Genomic DNA, 19,338 nt, shown 5'->3' on the forward strand with positions numbered 1-19,338 from the left:
ATAAATCATCACAAAGTACCATTTTTATGTAACAGAAGAAAAAAAATTAAACATATGAGGCAAAATCATGTTTAACTTTATTGAATTAATTTGAATTAAATCATATTTGAAAGTGAATTAAATTAAATATTTTTTAATGTCACGTCATTAACCTCTTTTTGCTGGTCCCATGTACTGTTGAGAGCAAAATGCCAGTCAAAGGCCAAGTCAACACCAGTGGTGGGATTCAAAAATTTTTACTATCAGTTCTGTGGGCATGGCTTAGTGGGCGTGGCAAGGGAAGGATACTGTAAAATCTCCAGCCAGAGGTGGTATTTGCCGGTTCTCTGAACTACCCAAAATTTCTGCTTCTCCAGAACTGGTCAGAACCTGCTGAATACCACCTCTGGTCAACACTCCTGTTATGTTGGTCAGCTGGAATGGAAACTTATCAAGAAAAGGAAGGGCTCTGCCATTCTCCACCAAGCTGATGCAATGGCCTTGCTTTTCAATTTCTTCTGTTGCAACCTAACAGAATGATTGTTGGCTAAGTTAATCACGTCATATACTATAAACTAGATCAGAATAAGAATAGGAAGAATCAGCTGGGAGGGACCTTGGAGGTCTTCTAGTCCAGCCCCCTGCTTAAGCAGGAGATCCTATACCATTTCAGACAAGTGACTGTTCAGTCTCTTATTAAAAACCTCCAGTGATAGAGCACCCAGAATGTCTGAAGACAAGCTGTTCCACTTAATTGTCCTCACTGTGAGGAAATTTCTCCTTAATTCCAGGTTGCTTCTCTCCTTGATTACTTCCCATCCATTGTTTTTTTGTCTTGCCTTCTGGTGCTTTGGAAAATAAATTGATCTCCTCCTCTTTGTGGCAGACTCTCAAATACTGGAATACTACTATCATGTCTCCCCTAGTCCTTCTTTTCTTTAGACTAGCCAAAACCAAATCCTGAGTCTCTCATCTGCCCCTCTATAACTGTGTGGTTTGGTTCTGCAACCCATCAAGACAGATACAGACTTCAGAGAGTAATTCGGACTGCAGAAAAAACAATTACTACCAACCTAACTTCCATTGAGGATCTATATACTGCACGAGTCAAAAAGAGGGCTGTGAAAATATTTACAGACCCCTCACATTCTGGACATAAACTGTCTCAACTCCTACCCTCAAAACAATGCTATAGAACACTGCACACCAGAACAACTAGACACAAGGACAGTTTTTTTCCCCGAAAGCCATCACTCTGCTAAACAAATAATTCCCTCAACACTGTTTAACTATTTACAAAGTCTGCACTACTATTACTATTACTATTAATCTTCTCATCCTTTCACCCATCTCCTCCTACTTGTGACTGTAACCTTGTATGACTGTAACCTTGTTGCTTGTATCCTAATGATTTTTATTGACTGTTTCCTAGTATGATTTGATTGCTTATTGGTACCATATGACTATCATTAAGTGTTGTACCTTAAGATTCTTGACAAATGTATCTTTTCTTTTATGTACACTGACAGCATTTGCACTAAGACAAATTCCTTGTGTGTCCAATCACACTTGGCCAATAAAGTATTCTATTCTATTCTATTCTATTCTATTCTATTCTATTCTATTCTATTCTATTCTATTCTATTCTATTCTAATTGATTGACAAGATGATTGGCAAGATCCAGTTAGGAAGCATAACTATGCTTATATAGCCATTCAAGAGAAGATTTTGTTTATTTAGGTTTTAGCTATTATTTTTAAACTTATCAAAGCATTTTAAAATAGCTCTGCTTCAATGCAGGCAACAATGTAATTACAGTAATACAGAAGAAAATAAAAACCCTAAATTTGCATTATCATGGTCATTTTCATTTGAGGATTTTTTTAATTAATTTTTTTTAAGGGAAACATTTCTGTCCTCCAGTGATGAATAAGTGGCTATGTCTTCTCCAGTGACTTTTATGTCAGGGTATCTTTAGTTCTCTGGCTATATTCTCACTCCAACAAGAAATTCTGCTACGGCTTTCCTTGGTTTGCTGAACTCTATATTTTAAATTTCTGGTGTCCAGAAAGAACGCTAAATCAAAAGCAGACCCAAAGGATATAGGAATCAAACTTGCTGGATACTTGCAGAGGAAAAACAAAATTATTGACATGTGAACATCCTACCAGTGCTGAGCACTCCAGGGATAAATAGAGATTCCCATGGGATCATTGTTCAATATAAATGACACAACTGCAATTTTTACTCCCTTGAACTTGCTGAAGTCCTTCCTACGGAAATGGCTGAACATAACAAAGACTGAAAGACTTTGACACATAAGACTAAATTGCTGTCCCATTTAGTCTGACATCCCTGAAATATTTACTGCAGGAAATAACTTTCAAGTATTAAATGTACTATTGTTTACATAAGAAACCAGCTGCAAACATTTTTGGAAGCATTCTAATAAAAACTGTAGCACAAGAGAGATATTTTGTGTGGGGTTTTTTGTTTGTGTGTTTGTTTTATTTGTAGCCCAGAGATGCTGTCAAAATAGACTCATCTGGCTTTTTCTAATCAGTTAATATAAAAATGATTTAATCATCTGAAGGTCATTTCTATTGAGCAAGAAGGGTGTACTCTGAAATAAAAAAGAGAGCAATTTGGAACTGTTTGTTTCAGCTTTGTCCAGTTCTGTGAACTTGAGAAACCAATTTCTCCAGCTACAGGAGACAACAAAAAGTATTTTTGTAAAAAAATAAAAATAAACCTAAATCTCTGTAAAACAGACTAACAAAACTGACTCAATTGCAAAATATTGTCATCTTTTTCTTAAAGAAATTTCTCCTAACAAATTCCCTTGATCCACTAAGGGCCACTTAACTATTTGACTACTTGGCTTTTCATGTGGATCCAAACCTCAAAGGATTCCTCTGTTTCTCATAATTAAAAATGTCTGTTCCCTTTTCTTTAAACTCTTTGAATAGTTCTCTTCATTTTATAGAGGATTGTGATTCATTTCCTCTCACTACTGAAAACTTCTATTCTTAAAATGATATTGAACTTACGAAGAATCCTGCCCAATTGGGAAACAATAAGCAAACATTCAATTCTGAATCCTTGCTTGACTCCCAAGGATCCAACAATCCTAGAGGATTCCAGTTTAGACATGATACCAAACAAGCTACAAAAATTCCCTGCTGGCAAGAGGAACCTACAATGGCAATTGCACAATACAATACTTTGCACAGTTACAATACTTTGGCATTCATTTGAATTTCCCTGCTACAGCAAAACATGAAAAAGAAAAGGATAACATAGGCAAGAATTCTGTTACAGCCTTTTGTATTCTCCCTCCTCATACTTGATCTTTACCGAGATATAAGGAAGACCTTCTGTGGAAGTTTTGGAAATTCTAATACATTCTTGGGCAGGGCTGTTTAACTTTCTTCAATCCAACAGCCACACCTGACTTTGAGTGATGCAAAGGATAGCAATACAGGTATCCCTTGATGTACACCTGGTCATTGAGTGACTCTTTGAAGTTATGACAGATCTAACTTGGGGCTTCTTACAACATGGGAATTCAAAGTTCCAATGGTCGGTTCTCGAATTTCAGGAACTTGACAACATAGCCACATTTATGACCATTTGCAACATCCTATGGTTGCATAACTATGTTTTACGATGGTTTTTCTAAAAACTGACACTTCAGGTTTTTAGCAAAACCATTACACACACAAAAGAAATTGAAAACCACTCAGCTAAATTCACCTGCAGAACATATAGCCAGCTGAAGAGCATAGAATTGAAGAAGACCATATAACCACGCTGACTTTTCCCAACAACCATAATGAAACAACTTAAGTCACTAACATTTTTGTTTAATAAATCTAATAAACACTTCTAATTTAAAAAATTTGATGAAACCAGGCATTCTTAATTAAGATAAAAAAAATCTGCCTACATTTATATACTTTTTAAATTTTTAATTGCCACTAAAGAAGAAATGGAACTGAATGGCTGACACTGGTATTAAAACAGGTATTCCTGTTTTCAGAAAACTGACAAAAGATCTCATCCTCCAGTGTTTCAGAGAACATCCCATCAGTGGAACAACCCAATTTAACATAAAATATAGGTATGAGTTTACATGGGAATTTTCTATATACCCAACTGATTCATCCTTAAGCAGAGTCTACTAGAGTTGGGCCACCAATAAATAAATAAAGTAGAAGCAAAAAAATTCTATAGTTACAGCCAGGAGAGGTTCAGAAATGAGTTCAGATTAAATAGAAGCCCACCTTTCCATATTGCACTGTAACAGTAAGGTTGGAGTTTTGGAGATCTCTGTATGAGCTACTGTGGAGGTCCAGTGTGTATCATATGTGTGTTTCATAAACAACAACGTAGAAGCAAGACTGACTTGATCCAAAACTCAAAAGGAACTCTGAAGCTGTGCTGAAGCAAAACCATTTAAACTAATGATTAAATAAGAACCAGCTTCACTTACATTAATGAATGTAATGGCTACAACATATAAAAACAGTTGCTGGAATTGGGTATGTCTAGTTTGCTGAAAAGAAGGACTAGGCGTGACCTGATAGCAGTGTTCCAATATCTCAAGGGCTGCCACAAAGAAGAGGGGGTCAAGCTATTCTCCAAAGGACCTAAGGGCAGGACAAGAAGCAATGGGTGGAAACTAATCAAGGAGAGAAATAACCTAGAGCTAAGAAGAACTTTTCTGATAGTTAAACAATTAATAAGTAAAACAACGTGCCTCCAGAAGTTGTGAATGCTCCAACATTGGAAGTTTTTAAGAAGAGATTGGACAAGAGAGAGATTGTTTGTCTGAAATGGTATATGATTTCCTGCCTAAGCAGGGGGTTGGACTAGAAGATCTCCAAGGTCCCTTCCAACTCACTTATTCTATACTAGTCTAATGACATTAGATTGAAACAAATGTGAACCCACATATATGGAAAAAGTGCTCACATACAAATATCATAGTCAAGATCACCTGATAAATTCCACGGTGTAGTACTCAATTGGAGAACCTCCTTCACTTGGTCCTGGCTTCCATGATAAAGCAACTTCTGAATCTGAAACAACAATGACTTGAGGCTGACTAGGTGGAGCTGGCGGCATACACTTATCTAAGAGAAAAGAAAGTAAGTATATGCATTATTGGACACTTTGGAAAATTCAGAACTGCTTGCAGAAGCGAAATCGTTGGTAAAATTGTAATGCTAAAGATAATCCAACACTGAACTTTCTTCCTAATTTTGCTTCAATCTCAGGATGGTTACTGCTATTCAATATAGAAAATACTTAAAAAGTGAAAGTGTTGCTCTGAAGGAATTGATATAGTTATGGCCCTATGTTTTAAAATGAATTAATTTCCAAATGCCCTTGTGAAGAATTTTGAAGAGATCCCTACTGGCACCAATAAAGCATACTAAATTATATTATAATACATTTATTCCTTTAACTCCTTCATAATCCTCATCATTCTATTTGCAATTGTAACTGCATCCTGTCTCCTGGCCAGAGACTCGTTTGAAATTCCCATAACTCTCTCATTCTTATTTCTGCACTATACTGAAGTTCTCCTGACTTCCCATGTATCTTTCTGAAATACACTTACAGTGTCTGCAATTAATTCTATCTCAGTCAGCACACTTAATAGAAAGCTACTCAAATAATATTTACCTTGTGATAGAGTTGTCATATTTCTAGGCATGCTGGCTTTGCCTCTTCCGGCCCAGCCATAAGCTCCTATGCTGACACTATGGAGAGTCCCTGGCTTCAGATCTCCAATAACAACTTCCTGCTTGGCATAAAAATATAGAAAAGGATGAAGAGCTTTTTTTTAATGAAAAGCTAAAATTATATTTTAGCTAATCATATCAATTTACAACATATGTTAGAACACACTAGGATGTTTAACACAAAAAATTAGATGTTCACAAGGAACATCTTGTCTACCACACAACTGTCAGTAGAATTTCATTTTAGTTACTATAAAATGGTGCAGCATTACAGTGTGTTAGGCAGCACCTTTCCAGTATTGAATCTTCCCATCTAGTCCGGATATCTAGAAAAGTGCCTCTTGAGAATCTCTTCTCCTCACAAGATTTACGAGCTCAGCAACAAGCTTTCTTGGTGATGGCTGAGAACACTCTAAGATTGAGATGGATGGTACCTAAATTTGATGGATGGATGGATGGATGGATCTTCTTACTTAAAGGTATAGAGGGCCACAATCTTGCCTACTTTTTGCAATCGAGTTTAATTCGTTCAAACATTTGTCCCTTAATTGCGTTTGGCACCCTGGTAGGGGTCGGCTAAATCTTAAAATTTAAGATTTATCTTTCTTTATATTGTATGTCTTGTTCTGTTGCTTTCACACAGAGTTAGTCAGGATTGGAGCAATTTGGAGATTAAAATATGACCATTGATATAAAGGTAAACATTTATCCTGTCCAGTTGCATCCAACTCTAAGGGGCAGTGCTTACTGTAGGGAGCCAACATTGTCTGGAGACATTTCTGTGGTCATGTGGCCAGCATGACTATACATTGAGGCACATGATATGCTATTGCTTCTCACTGAAGTGATACCTATTTATCTACTCACATTTGTATGCTCCCAGCATTCCAGCCGATAAGCTCAGTGTCTTTAACCACTGAGCCATCGCACCCCCAATTATCAATATAATTATATAAATAAGTAAAATATATTTCTGTAGATCTAAAATTGCAACTGGTTGACCACAATATTATTGCATATCTGTTGAAATACCTTATAAGGAGTAAATTATCAGGTTCATATAAACTGCTGAAGAGGGAATGTCCAAAATTCAATTCTGGTTCATATGATCTAGAAGTAGGATATATTATCTCCCTTCTGAAAAGAAGTTGTTTTATATATTAATTCTGTTCTAGAAAGTTTTATAGAATTAGTAGTTGATCATATTCTTTTGAATTATATATGAATGATTTGGAAATTAACCAGAGACCAACAGAATGAGTGACTTTAATGCTTGGCTCATAGTCGTATAAGGGTTTTGTAACCAAACTTCTGCAAGGTCCTCCTTTATGAAAAAAAAAACTCTTTAGAAATTGATTAGATATTGGGGAAAAATTCCCTAACCTAATTATTGAGGAATAAACAGGTTCCAAACTAGAAACAATTCCATTTCTGAAATTCTTGTAATTCTATCTTTCATCTCAATTCTATTCTGCTAAAGAAGAGAATCTTGCTTAGGAGAATTACTTTCAATAAAATGATTGCCAAGAGCTTAACAGGTACCGTACATGACTGCAAGCAAACAATTAGAGCAAACAAAGAGACAATGCAATAGTCTGAGGAGCATCACTTTTTCTATATATGAAAAATATTTTATCATTGAATGTCACACTTGGAAGAACAACTCAAAAGTCTGGGATGGATATTCTGTACTTCTGTATTTATCTCCGAGTTCCCATTTCATCACTATTGTTAAGTAAATACTGTAAACCTAAATATGAATAATTTATGACAAGACATGAATATATGTCTGAAATTACTTTTAACTAGCATGAGAGGGATATGTTGTGTGGGTTTATTATTTTTCTCAACTTGCAAACAGAAGAAAATAGAGAAGAAGAGATACTGTTTTAAGCTTATTAGAAGTACCTGTTTTGCTCTGCTCTGTATTAGTCAGAATGCATCTAAAGTTTCTAGTTCTGGTCTCTGCATTTTAAGAAATAAACTTCCACAGAATGGAAAAAATAAACAAGTCCTATGAAGAGCAAGTAAAACAGACGGGCATATTTCAGAGAGAAAAAGGGATGAATGACAGCAGTTTCCAAATTCTCCTGGACTTTTGTACAAAACACAGAGCAAATAGTTCCATGTTGCCCCAAAAGGTTAAAAAAAAAAAAAAGGAATGTTATTAATTTAAATTTACAGGCAGTGCTCATTTAATGACCATAGCTGGGACTGGCAACTCCATCACTAAGTGATGAGGTCATTAAGCAAGACATCATCACATGACTGTGATGGATTTATGACTTCATTTTCATATCACATGGACACAACTTGCTATTTTACTGTTTGCTTCTCCATTCACTCTACTTGTCAGAAGCTAGTTGTGATGTGCACAAATGGCAATCATGTGACTACATGACAATCAAATGACGGCTGGTTATAAATACTCATTAGTTCAGAAGCACCCAAACCTCAGCCACGTGACAATCACTAAGTGCAAGGACCAGTTGTAAACTTAGTTTTTCAACCTAGGGAATCAACAGATAAGAGATAGCCTAACCACAGTTTTATTTATTTATTTTTATTTATTTATTTGATTTGCCAATTGTTTACAAGATAATAAGTATAAATGTATACATAGTTGTGAATACATGAAATGGGTACATATAAGAAAAATAAAAGAATAAGAGAAACAATAGGACAGGGACGGTAGGCACGTTGGTGCGCTTATGCACGCCCCCTACAGGCCTCTTAGGAAAGGGGTGAGGTCAATAGTAGACAGTCTAAGGTTAAAGTTTTTGGGGTTTGGGGAAGAAACTACAGAGTCGGGTAGAGTATTCCAGACATTGACCACTCTATTGCTGAAGTCGTATTTCCTGCAATCAAGTTTGGTGCGGTTTACTTTGAGTTTGTATCTATTGTGTGCTCTTGTGTTGTTATGGTTGAAGCTGAAGTATTCATTGACAGGTAGGACATTGCAATGTATGATTTTATATACCATGCTTAAGTCAGACTGAAGACGGCGTAATTCAAGGTTTTCTAGTTCTAGAATTTCAAGTCTGGTGGCATAAGGTATTCTACAACGAGTAGAGGAGTGGAGAACTCTTCTTGTGAAATATTTCTGGACTTTCTCAATTGTGCTAATATCAGATACGTAATGTGGGTTCCAGACTGATGAACTGTATTTGAGTATTGGTCTAGCAAATGTTTTGTATGCTCTGGTTAGTAGTGTGATATTACCAGAGAAAAAGCTACGTAGGATTAGGTTAACAACTCTTAATGCCTTTTTGGCTATGTAGTTGCAGTGGGCTCTAGCACTTAGATCATTAGAGGTGAGTATTCCAAGGTCCTTTACAGAGCTTGGGTCATCAACAAGATCTTGACTATTCAGCTTGTATTTTATTTTCTGATTTTTTTTTGCCAATATGTAAGACAGAGCATTTATTTGTTGAGATTTGAAGTTGCCATTTGTTTGACCATTCTGATACATAGTCAATATCTTTTTGTAGGGTAGCAGTATTGTCTGTGGTATTGAACAGCTTTACATCATCAGCGAAGAGAACGCAATTGCTCTTAATATGATCACAGAGGTCGTTTATGTAGAGTATGAAGAGAGTTGGTCCTAGAACACTGCCTGGGGAACACCACTATTGACAGGTACTGGATTTGATAGGACGCTCCCGATTTTGACCATTTGTTGTCTGTTTGACAGGAATGCTTCTATCCAGTTATTCAGTTGTCCAGAGATACCATAGGATTTTATTTTTAGGAGTAGTTTGTCGTGTACCACTGAATCAAAGGCTTTACAGAAGTCTATGTAGATTGCGTCTATTGCTTTGCCCTGGTCGAGTTGTGTCGTCCATATGTTTTTGCAGTGTAAGAGTTGCAGATTACAGGATAGTTTTTTTCTGAAACCAAATTGTTTATTGGAGAGTAGGTTATTTGTCTCTAAGTGGAGGATGATGGATTGGTTAATAATTGATTCCATGACTTTACAGGTGACGCAGCATAAGGAGATTGGCCTGTAATTTTCAACTAGGCTTGGGTCTCCCTTTTGAAGATGGGGATGACTGTGGCTTGTGACCATAGGTTAGGCAAGGAGCTGGTTCTGAAAGATTTTTCAAAGATTATGCTTAGAGGTTTGGCTATGGCAGTGGATAGCTTTCTTAAGAAGTAGGCACATATTCCATCCGGTCCAATAGATAGAGATGGTTTTAGATTGCGTAGTGCTTTTTCAACATTGTCTTCTGTGAAATCGATATGTATTAGATCATTGTTGTTATCTGTGGTACGGCTAGGAAATACTGGGCATGATCCATTGCTGTTTACAAATACTGAGCCGAAGAATGTGTTAAAGATGTTGGCTTTAATGGTGTTGTCGTTGCAGTCTTTACCATCAGGTCCTATCAAGGGAGGGATGGACCTTGAGTCTTTTAGTTTGTTGTTTACAAAATTGTAAAAAGCACGGGTGGAATTTGTGCTTAGAAGGTTTTCCTCTTGTTTAATGTGATAATTGGTGCATTCGGTCTTTATCTGGTGGCATAAATTTTTGTATCGGTTTTTGAAATTGGCAACGTGACCAGATTTGTTTTTCTGCCAGAGTGATCTCTTTTTGGATTGAAGTTTCCTTATTGATATGGGTAATCTGTTTTGTTTTGTTTTGGGAGTTGTTGTTGGTACATATAGTTTGATGACTCTTTTGACTTCAAGTAAAAATATGTTGTAATGGTCTTCAACAGTATTGCATCCAGTGAATAGAGATTGCCAATCAAGGGATGAGAGATCGTTGTGTATAAGATTATAGTTGCCTTTTTTGAAGTTACAATTGGGGATTACATCATTGTGGTGATTTTTGTGTGGACGTATGTTGAGACAAAAGTCAATCATATTGTGGTCACTACTGGAAAAGGGTTCTTTAGTTTGTATTCCGTAAATTAAATTCAAACTATTGCAGAAGATGAGATCGAGGCAGTTGTTTAGTCTAGTGTTGTTGGTTACTAGTTGTTCCAGTCCCAGATTTGTAATAGCATTGTAGAAGGTTGTGTGTATGATTTCAGTTGTACAATCATTTAGGGTCCAGTCAATATGAGGTAGATTGAAATCACCAAGAAAGATAAAAGGGTATGGGCAGGATGTAGCCCATGTTAGTAATGTATTTAGCTTGTTTACATGTTCGATGTCATAATCAGGTGCTCTGTAACATAGTAAGAAAGTGAGTGGTTGAAAAGTGAGTGGGGCAATCTGCTCAGAATGGAACTTTCCTAGTTTCTCAAGCTGTAAAGGAGATGAAGGTAGGATTGAAATTTCAGACTTTCAATATTCTATCAATGTATTTTTCTAATAAAGTAGAATGATCTTATCTGGTCATGTTTCCTGTCTGATTTACCTGGAAAGGCTGATATCAAACTTGCAACTTTGAATGTACAATTCTCCTACCGTCTCCTTTACAGCTCAAGAAGCTAGACAGAGTTTCTTCTGAGCCTCTTGCAATGCCCACTACTCAGAGGCAGACTATGCTGTCCCTTCTCCTGGTATAACTCAACAAATGTCTTTTTAGGAACCATGTTAACTCCTGTGTCTTTTTGCTAGCAACCAATTACCATTCCATAATTTCCATGGATTCACTCTCCCATATCTAGGCATCATATTTCTATGTCCTAAGTTCAAAACTTTACATCTGTCTTTATTCAGTTGTGTCCTCAGTCCACTTCTCCAACTAAAATATTATTATTATTTTTTAGTTTTGCCTTCTAGGTTATTAACTCTCCTATCAAATTTTGTGTCTCTGCCAATCTCATAAGAAAAAATAAGCATTCTCTCCATGTCCTCCTCCAAGTAATAAATAAAAACATTGAAGAGTGCAGGGTCAAAGATTGAAAATTGTGGCAATCCATTCTTCTAGTTTAATGAGTGTCATTTCATTAATCTATCAAGATTATTTTGAATTTTGTTTCTCTCTTCTAGAAAACTAACTAGCCCATTTTAAAATAATATGTGTGGAAATTTCAGTTATGACAGCTCCTTCTACAAACCATTTCCCCCCCCCTTAATCTTCTTCCCCTCCCTTCCCATTTACAGATATTTATAATCTTAGTCATAGTACATGGAAAATTATACAAAATTTAGAACAACTTGAAATAGAATTTCCAGGTGCAGAAAGTTGGTGAGTTGTCTGCCAAATATCTCATTGTGCTGGTGTTTTTTTCCTCCCATTAACTCCCTTGACAAAATCATATGAATACAATCCTAGCCACTGCCTTTTTATTTATGCTTCCAAGACAAATAATAAGAAAAAATAAAAGACAGTTGTCTTTCTTCACTAAGACCAGGATTTGCACTCCCAAATTCAAGTTTGCTATTCCACATGCTATTGCTGGAATAGCACTCATTTTAAAATAAAATGATCTCTCATGAGGGGAAAAACAGGAAAACAACAAACATTTTGTCCTGCTAGGCATTCACTAGAGATAGAGATAGCTGTGAGGCATAAGTGTTATGCACAAGATGAGAAGGGATGAAGAAACAGGGGGAAACTTCCACATTCTCACAAATGGGTTCTACTCCCTTGCGCATATATCTTTATGTGAATTATATCCTGCCAGACTCTAAGGCCTGACAATAAGTTAAACTAAAACTTTATTTTTTTGGCCATATAACCCCACAGAGACAAAACTGGAAAAGAATGTTGCTTAATGGATTCAGAATGCAATGCAATAAAATAAAATAAAATAATCTACCAGTGTCACTATCCCTGTAGGGTCGGAAACCAAACATCTTTGCTAGATGTTATTAAATAACCAATGCAATATTAATATCTTGGTTAAAGTTCAGATTAGTTTTTCTCAGCAACAGTGCATTTCATATCAAAGGCTCATATGACATAAATGGTTTAGGGGAAGTCTAATCATTTCTCTTCACAGGTTCTTTGGTTCAAAAATTAAATGTTTACAAGGAAACTGGGATAGCTATGTATGAAAGCCGTGACAAACTCTGAAGGTTCAATCAGTCATAAAATATACTTTTCCTTACTGAATAAAGAATCACTGATATGTTTTTCCCCATAATTTTGCTTATGCATTTTTACTTAGACTGTTTTCAGATTTATTTTTTTGCACAGTTTTATAGGCTGGTCTTAAAAAATATATTAAACTGCATATATTTTTATGATTGATGTGGAGACAGATGTGATTAAGCTGCCCAACATGTAGAAAACTTAATCTACTTTAGATTGAAATTCCACATATTTAATTAGAGAGAATAAATCCAAATGCATAAAGCACTGATATGCATAGGATATACATTGTATTATAAGGATGCCACTTGTTTCTAAATTATCCCACAGATTTCCTCAACCTAATGTCTCCTCACACTGGAGAGATACAGGGAGTCCTCAGCTTATGACTACAATTTAGCCCAAAATTTCTTTTGCTAAGTGAGACATTTGCTAAGTGAACTTTGCCCCATTTTATGATCTTTCTTGCCACATTTGTTAAGTGAATCACAGCAGTTATTAGTGACATGGTTGTTAAAGAATCTGGCTTCCACATTGACTGTGCTAGTCAGAAGGTCATAAAAGGGGATCACATAAGGCAAGATAAGCTTTTTTGTCAATTTTTACTGTGAGCACAGTGGTCCATATTAAAAATGAAATTCTGTGGCCTGCTCTCAAAAGAAAGTATACATCTCCCCATATACATATATAACACACATATACATATTCTATATACATACATATACTTATACCTCCATACCTCCATACCATACATACCTCCATACATACATACATACCTCCATACATACATACATACATATATATTTGTTTTCTGAGGTTTTCGCGGGTATTTGTATGTGGATCTTTGGTTATTCGGGTTTTCTCCCGCATAAAATTGGAAGTATCTAGGCGACGTTTTGATGAAGTCTCATTCATCTTCAGGCTTGTGTCTTCGGCTTTGTGCTTCTTGGAGTAATGTGAGCTTGCAGTTGCTTCTTCCTTTTAACTGCTAGTGGGTGTGTGACTTGATTGGGTGGGGGCTTGGCTGTGTTCTGATTGGGTGGGGGTGTGTTCTCATTGGTTGGGGGTTTGGCTGTGTTCTGATTGGTTGGGGGGTTGGCTGTGTTCTGATTGGCTGGGGGTGTGTTCTGTTCAGGTGGGGGATTGGTTGTGCTCAGGTTAGTCTTAGTTGCTGGGGGATTTGAGCTGGTGAGCTGTGATCCTGCTGTTTGGCTTCGCGTTCGTGGTCGTGCCACATCTTCATGGTGGGCATCAGTTCACTTCATGTATGGGTCGGAGGGGTTTGAAGTGGGTAGTGATGCAGCTGTGGTACAGCTTCTGGTCCGTGGTCATGTCTCATCTTCTGTGTGGGTGTGAGTCTGCTTTCTATGTGGAAGTGTGGTGGTAGCATCTTGTGTAGCCCTCGTGCGTGTGGGTCTGGTGTCATTCTTCATGTTAGGCACTCGTTTGTTCATGAAGGCGGGTTTCCAAATAGCTGGTAGGCGGGAGGTATCATCTCGTTTATTCATGCTGTGTGGGCGTTTTTCTATCGCTATGGCTTCTCTGATTATTCTGTTGTTGAAGTGTTCGGTTTTGGCGAATCAGAACACAGCCAAGCCCCCACCCAATCAAGTCACACCCCCACTAGCAGTTAAAAGGAAGAAGCAGCTGCAAGCTCACATCACTCTGAGAAGCACAGAACAGAGCTGAAGACAGAAGCCTGAAGATGATGAATGAGACTTCATCGAAACGAAAATCGCTTGCCTAGATACTTCCAATCTACGCTGGTGGGAAAAACCCGAATAACCAAAGATCAAATATATATATATATATATATATATATATATATATATATATATATATAGCATTCAGCATTCGTTCGGGTATTTTCCCACGTCATAGTAGTGGTGCTTTTAAAGTTGTAGCAACGTTTCAGCAGAATCTCATCTGCCATCATCAGGCTTTTGTAGTTGTGCTTTTAAATGACGTGGGAAAATACCCAAACAAAGCTGAATACCATACATGTAAGTACCCGCGAAAACTTAAGAAAACACACACACACACACACACACACACACATATATATATATATATATATATATATATATATATATATATATATATATATATATAAGTCACCATCCTGTTTTTAGAAAACAACTATGTCCCAAAAGTGCTTTTTTCAAGAGGCAACTGGACCTTCTGGTTTTTATTTAAAGACGTTTTGCTTCTCATCCAAGAAGCTTCAGAGCTGAAGAAGCATATGCAGTCTCTATATGGATGAATTACCTTGTGTCTCTTTATTATAATTCATTCATAGTTCTCTTTATTGGAAGAGGAGAACTATGAGAGTCAAAAATCTGAAGGAGCTGGTATCACCTTTTCAGACTAGTTAATTTTATTGAAAGGTATCAATTGATATAAACACCAACCCTCAACCAACCCATGCAAACCCCCCCCCCCCATCACTTTACCTCCAAATGACCCTCATCTGATGTAACTTTCCCTTCATAAGATTCGCACTGATGACTCCCACTGACTTCACAAGACCCATCACAAGCCCCCTGACCACACGAAGCCTTTATAAACAGAACAACACTGACATCCCCTAAACTCTGCTGAAGATGTTACCTAGCCTGGTAACTAAACATTTGGAAACCAACCCACAAGCTCAGATAATCATCATCATCATCATCTGATAGGCAATCAAGGGAGGCTTAAATCAAATCAAGAACTAAAAGAGGAAGGAATAAATATAGATAGGTGTCAATATTTACGACTACAGGTGAGGTACAAAAAGGATTTAGAAGAGTATGGCTTTGATAGGGAACAACAACAACAACTGGACAAAATTGTATTGGGACCAGAAGGAAAATTCATAACAAAAATGTACAATTACTTATTAAGATTTGATAGGGAAGAAGAAATAGTTAAAAGGGCCATGATAGCTTGGGCAAGGAATTGTGGGCATAACATTGAAGAATGGGAAAATGGGAAAGAATGGGAAAAATTATGGACTAAAAATTAGAAATTAACACTGTCTGCTGCGTACAAAAAAAATGCTTTATTGCTGGCATTTAGCACCGGCAAGACCAACAAAGATATATCCTAATATAAGCCCAAAATGTTGGAAGTGTAAACAAAACCACGGTACCTTCTTTCATATGTGGTGGCCATGTCCCAAGGCAAGGAAATACTGGATTAAAATAAGAAATTAGTTACAGGAAATTATAGGTCTCCAAATTGAGTTTAAACCTGAAATATTTTTGTTAGGAATAATTAGAGGAGAATTTAGTATAAAGATCAAATGTAGTATATCATAGTGCACATAGTAACAGTGGCCAGAATTGCTTATGCACAGAGCTGGAAATGGGATAATACCTCTTCCAATGATATGATAATAAAGAAGGTGTTAGAATATAGAAGGTGTTAGAGATGGTTAAATTAATTCTGGAACTGCAAAATAGAGAAGAATTGGAATATTACACAGTCTGGGATAAGTGGTATAGTTGGCTACACAGTAGAAATAAGAATTAAAATATACATATGTATGTAGATATACGTGAAAGTATCGATGTCACAGTATTATGTTGTAATGAATATATAAGAGATGTGTAATGGTGGAAAAGCACAATAAAATAATAATAATAATAAAATAATAAATACACAATCGTGCTTACTGTCCCTGTCCTATTGTCCCCATTTATTCATACCTATTTCCTGTATTCATACTCATTTTTATGGCTGAATATTGTTGTTTGGCTGCTAAATTTTGGTGTGTCAGCTTGGGGATATATTCTGTAAATGATCTCTTCCAACCGACAATTTCTTTGGCAGTTTTGGATAAATGTCTTTTCTAATCTTCCAACTATAAGGGCATGAACAAAAAATAGAAAATGTTTAGCAATATCAGATGTTGAATCTGAAGCCTTTAATGCATACATGTACACTTTCTTCCTGATCTATTAAAAATTGTATGATGGAATCTGGCAGTGTATGATTTGATAGCCTGTTTTGTAAAAATAAACTGGGAAGATCACAACTTTTTAAATGCACTGGACTATGACTGGATATGTCACAACTGAAACTAAACATAGCAATAAAAGATTGAAAATCTCTGCAATAAACAACAAATTCAATACAATTTGATCATCAGTTATTGACTTTATTTCTAATATTTAAATACAGGTTTGTGTTGTACAAATTTCACTTTGAATGAAAATACTGAACATGAATGTTTAAGTTGTGTTTCTCTATGAACTCTCAATCAGTATTCCACAGAAACCTTTTTTTTATTTTGTTGGGATTTTGTCTCGAGCGAAGTTACTTTTCAGTTCTTCTTCATCATCAGCAATTAAAATCAAGCATATCCATTCCTTGTTACCCATGCAAAGTTTTGTAATTGGCAAATTCTCACAATGAATTTACATTTAAACAAACATTGTTTACATTTAAACAAATACATACATACATGTACTTACAAAAATTGTTTGCCCATCCATCTGACCCTAGCAGGAAAAAAAAAATTAAGAAACAGGATGATTTAAAACATGCTGATTTAATTTATTCAAAATATTAGACATCTTAGTGCCAACATTCTCTTTATGATGCACTCGAATGAAACCAAAATACATTAGGCAAGATGACTTAAACATCCAATAGACTTTACACTAGGATGTACACCATTAATCTTTTTTTAAGAAAAGTCATAAATATATCCTTTCAAAAGAAAACACACATGGTCACTCATGCTATTTTAACCCCCCCTTTAAAATCCACTCAGAACAATTACATGAAAATCAAATGGAAGAAACAACTGTGAGGCAGCTTAGTGATAAGATTCAAACCTGTTTATCTAATCCTAACTGATTAATTTATTAGCAGGCACTCAACAGGATTTCTCTGTCAGGATACTAACAGTAAATGAAAATACACACTTTTCTTCAGCTTATACCATAACAAATTTTACATTTAATTCCATCCTATTAAAATTTCACATGCAGATTTCTACATAGCAAACTTTTTTTGATGCAACCATACAGCTGCCAACTAAAAAGGATTCATTAACATGTCATTTTAGTACAACCACATATTCAATACTTTGCTCCAAATTCTTCCTTTTCAAAACCTCACAAGTTTTGAAATAACATTTAAAAAACATAAAATAAACATATAATCTCACACGACATATAAGATAGGAGATATATCTAATATTTAGGAAAGATTGTTTTATTCAATATTTTTTTGAAGTCATTTGATTGTATTGGTATCTGGAGTACATGCAGTTTGTTACTGCTTTATTTGTACAACTGTATTTTGCTATTAGTCCTGGCTTTGGATTTTATATTGATTTTTAAAACAGTTTCACAATAGATCTTCAATTGATCCTATTTCCATGTGTATTCCATGTATCTGATTTTGGAATTAAAGAGGAAGGATTTGCATCTGAAATACACAACTCTGCAATAATTTGGAATACAGGTAGTCCTCGGCTTATGACTGTAATTGAGACTGGAACTACAGCTGTAAGTCATGGATGTCAAACTGATGGCCCGCGGGCACTTGCAGGTCATGTCCACCTCCACGAATGGGAAAAATGTCACAAAACATCACGTGATGTCATATGACAGGGTTGAGTTTGACACCCATGCTGTAAGTTGTGGTGGTGGTTATGCAGATCACCACATGACTCCACCTGATTTTATGACCTTTTCTGTGGTGGTGGTTAAGTACAGTTGTTAAGCAAACTGTTGCAGTTGTTAAATGGGTTCATTAAATAGGCTTTTTTTTTTTTTTTGCTGGAAACCAGAAGTAAACCCTGGAAACTAGCAAAAAAAGAAAAAAAAACATGGAAAATTGCAGTCACATGACTGCAGGGCACTGCAAACAGCCAGGATGGTTGCCAATCACCCAAAATGCAATCACATGACCATGGGTTGGTGTGACCATCGTAACTTCAAAAACAGGTTGTAAGCAGGAGTGGGGTTCAAAAATCCCAGCAACCAGTTCGCTGCCCGATTGCTGGGTGGGCGTGGCCATGGTGGGCATGGCTTACCGGAACTTCCTGTTTCCGGCTTCCGGTGGGCCTCCAGAGCCGGGGAAGGCCATTTTCACCCTCCCAAGCGTCCGGAGGCTTCCCCTGGGCCTCTGGGAGGGTAAAAACAGCCTCCCCCGAGCTCTGGAGGCCCACCAGAAGCCAGAAACAAGCCCATTCATGACTTCTGGTTTTTCTGGGAGGGCCATTTTTTTGCCCTCCCAAAGATCCGAGCCTCTCCGGAAGCTGGAAACAGGTCCGTTGCCAGACTTCCGGAAGGCCTGTTTTTCTCCCTCCCAGAGCCTCTGTGTGGACCTTGCACTTACCTCCATCGAAAATGGGCCATGTGGAGACTCCTGGGAGGGGATCGGTGGGTAGGACCAGCCGGTCTGTTGAAATACCGGTTCGGTGGATGTAACTTTAACATCCGGTTTGCCCGAACCTGTCTGAACCAGTAGAATCCCACCCCTGGTTGTAAGTAACTCTTGAGAAGACTTGTAACTTCAAATGGTGGTTAAGTGACTGATCCTTAAGCGAGGACTACCCCTTTTCTGTTTTCTCACGGAAAAGATGGTATTATTCCATCTTTCTCAATTTT

General features: G+C 36.7%; 1 protein-coding gene across 2 annotated transcripts in view; it reads right to left on the reverse strand.

Moving 5' to 3' along the window:
• EGFLAM (EGF like, fibronectin type III and laminin G domains) overlaps positions 1-19,338 on the reverse strand; it is a 118,706-nt gene that overhangs the window by 54,856 nt on the left and 44,512 nt on the right. For both annotated transcript variants that reach the window (XM_026666417.2, XM_087958502.1), the window contains exons 4-6: positions 17,188-17,214; positions 5,675-5,792; positions 4,983-5,118 (exon numbers count right to left, since the gene is read on the reverse strand). In XM_026666417.2, the coding sequence (XP_026522202.2) occupies positions 4,983-5,118; positions 5,675-5,792; positions 17,188-17,214 (281 nt within the window). The remainder of the gene's footprint in view (positions 1-4,982; positions 5,119-5,674; positions 5,793-17,187; positions 17,215-19,338) is intronic.

This window comes from Notechis scutatus, chromosome 2 (genome assembly GCF_049901735.1).
Source record: "Notechis scutatus isolate UNSWTSFEM ecotype Mainland chromosome 2, rNotScu1.2, whole genome shotgun sequence".
Lineage (NCBI taxonomy): Eukaryota > Metazoa > Chordata > Lepidosauria > Squamata > Elapidae > Notechis > Notechis scutatus.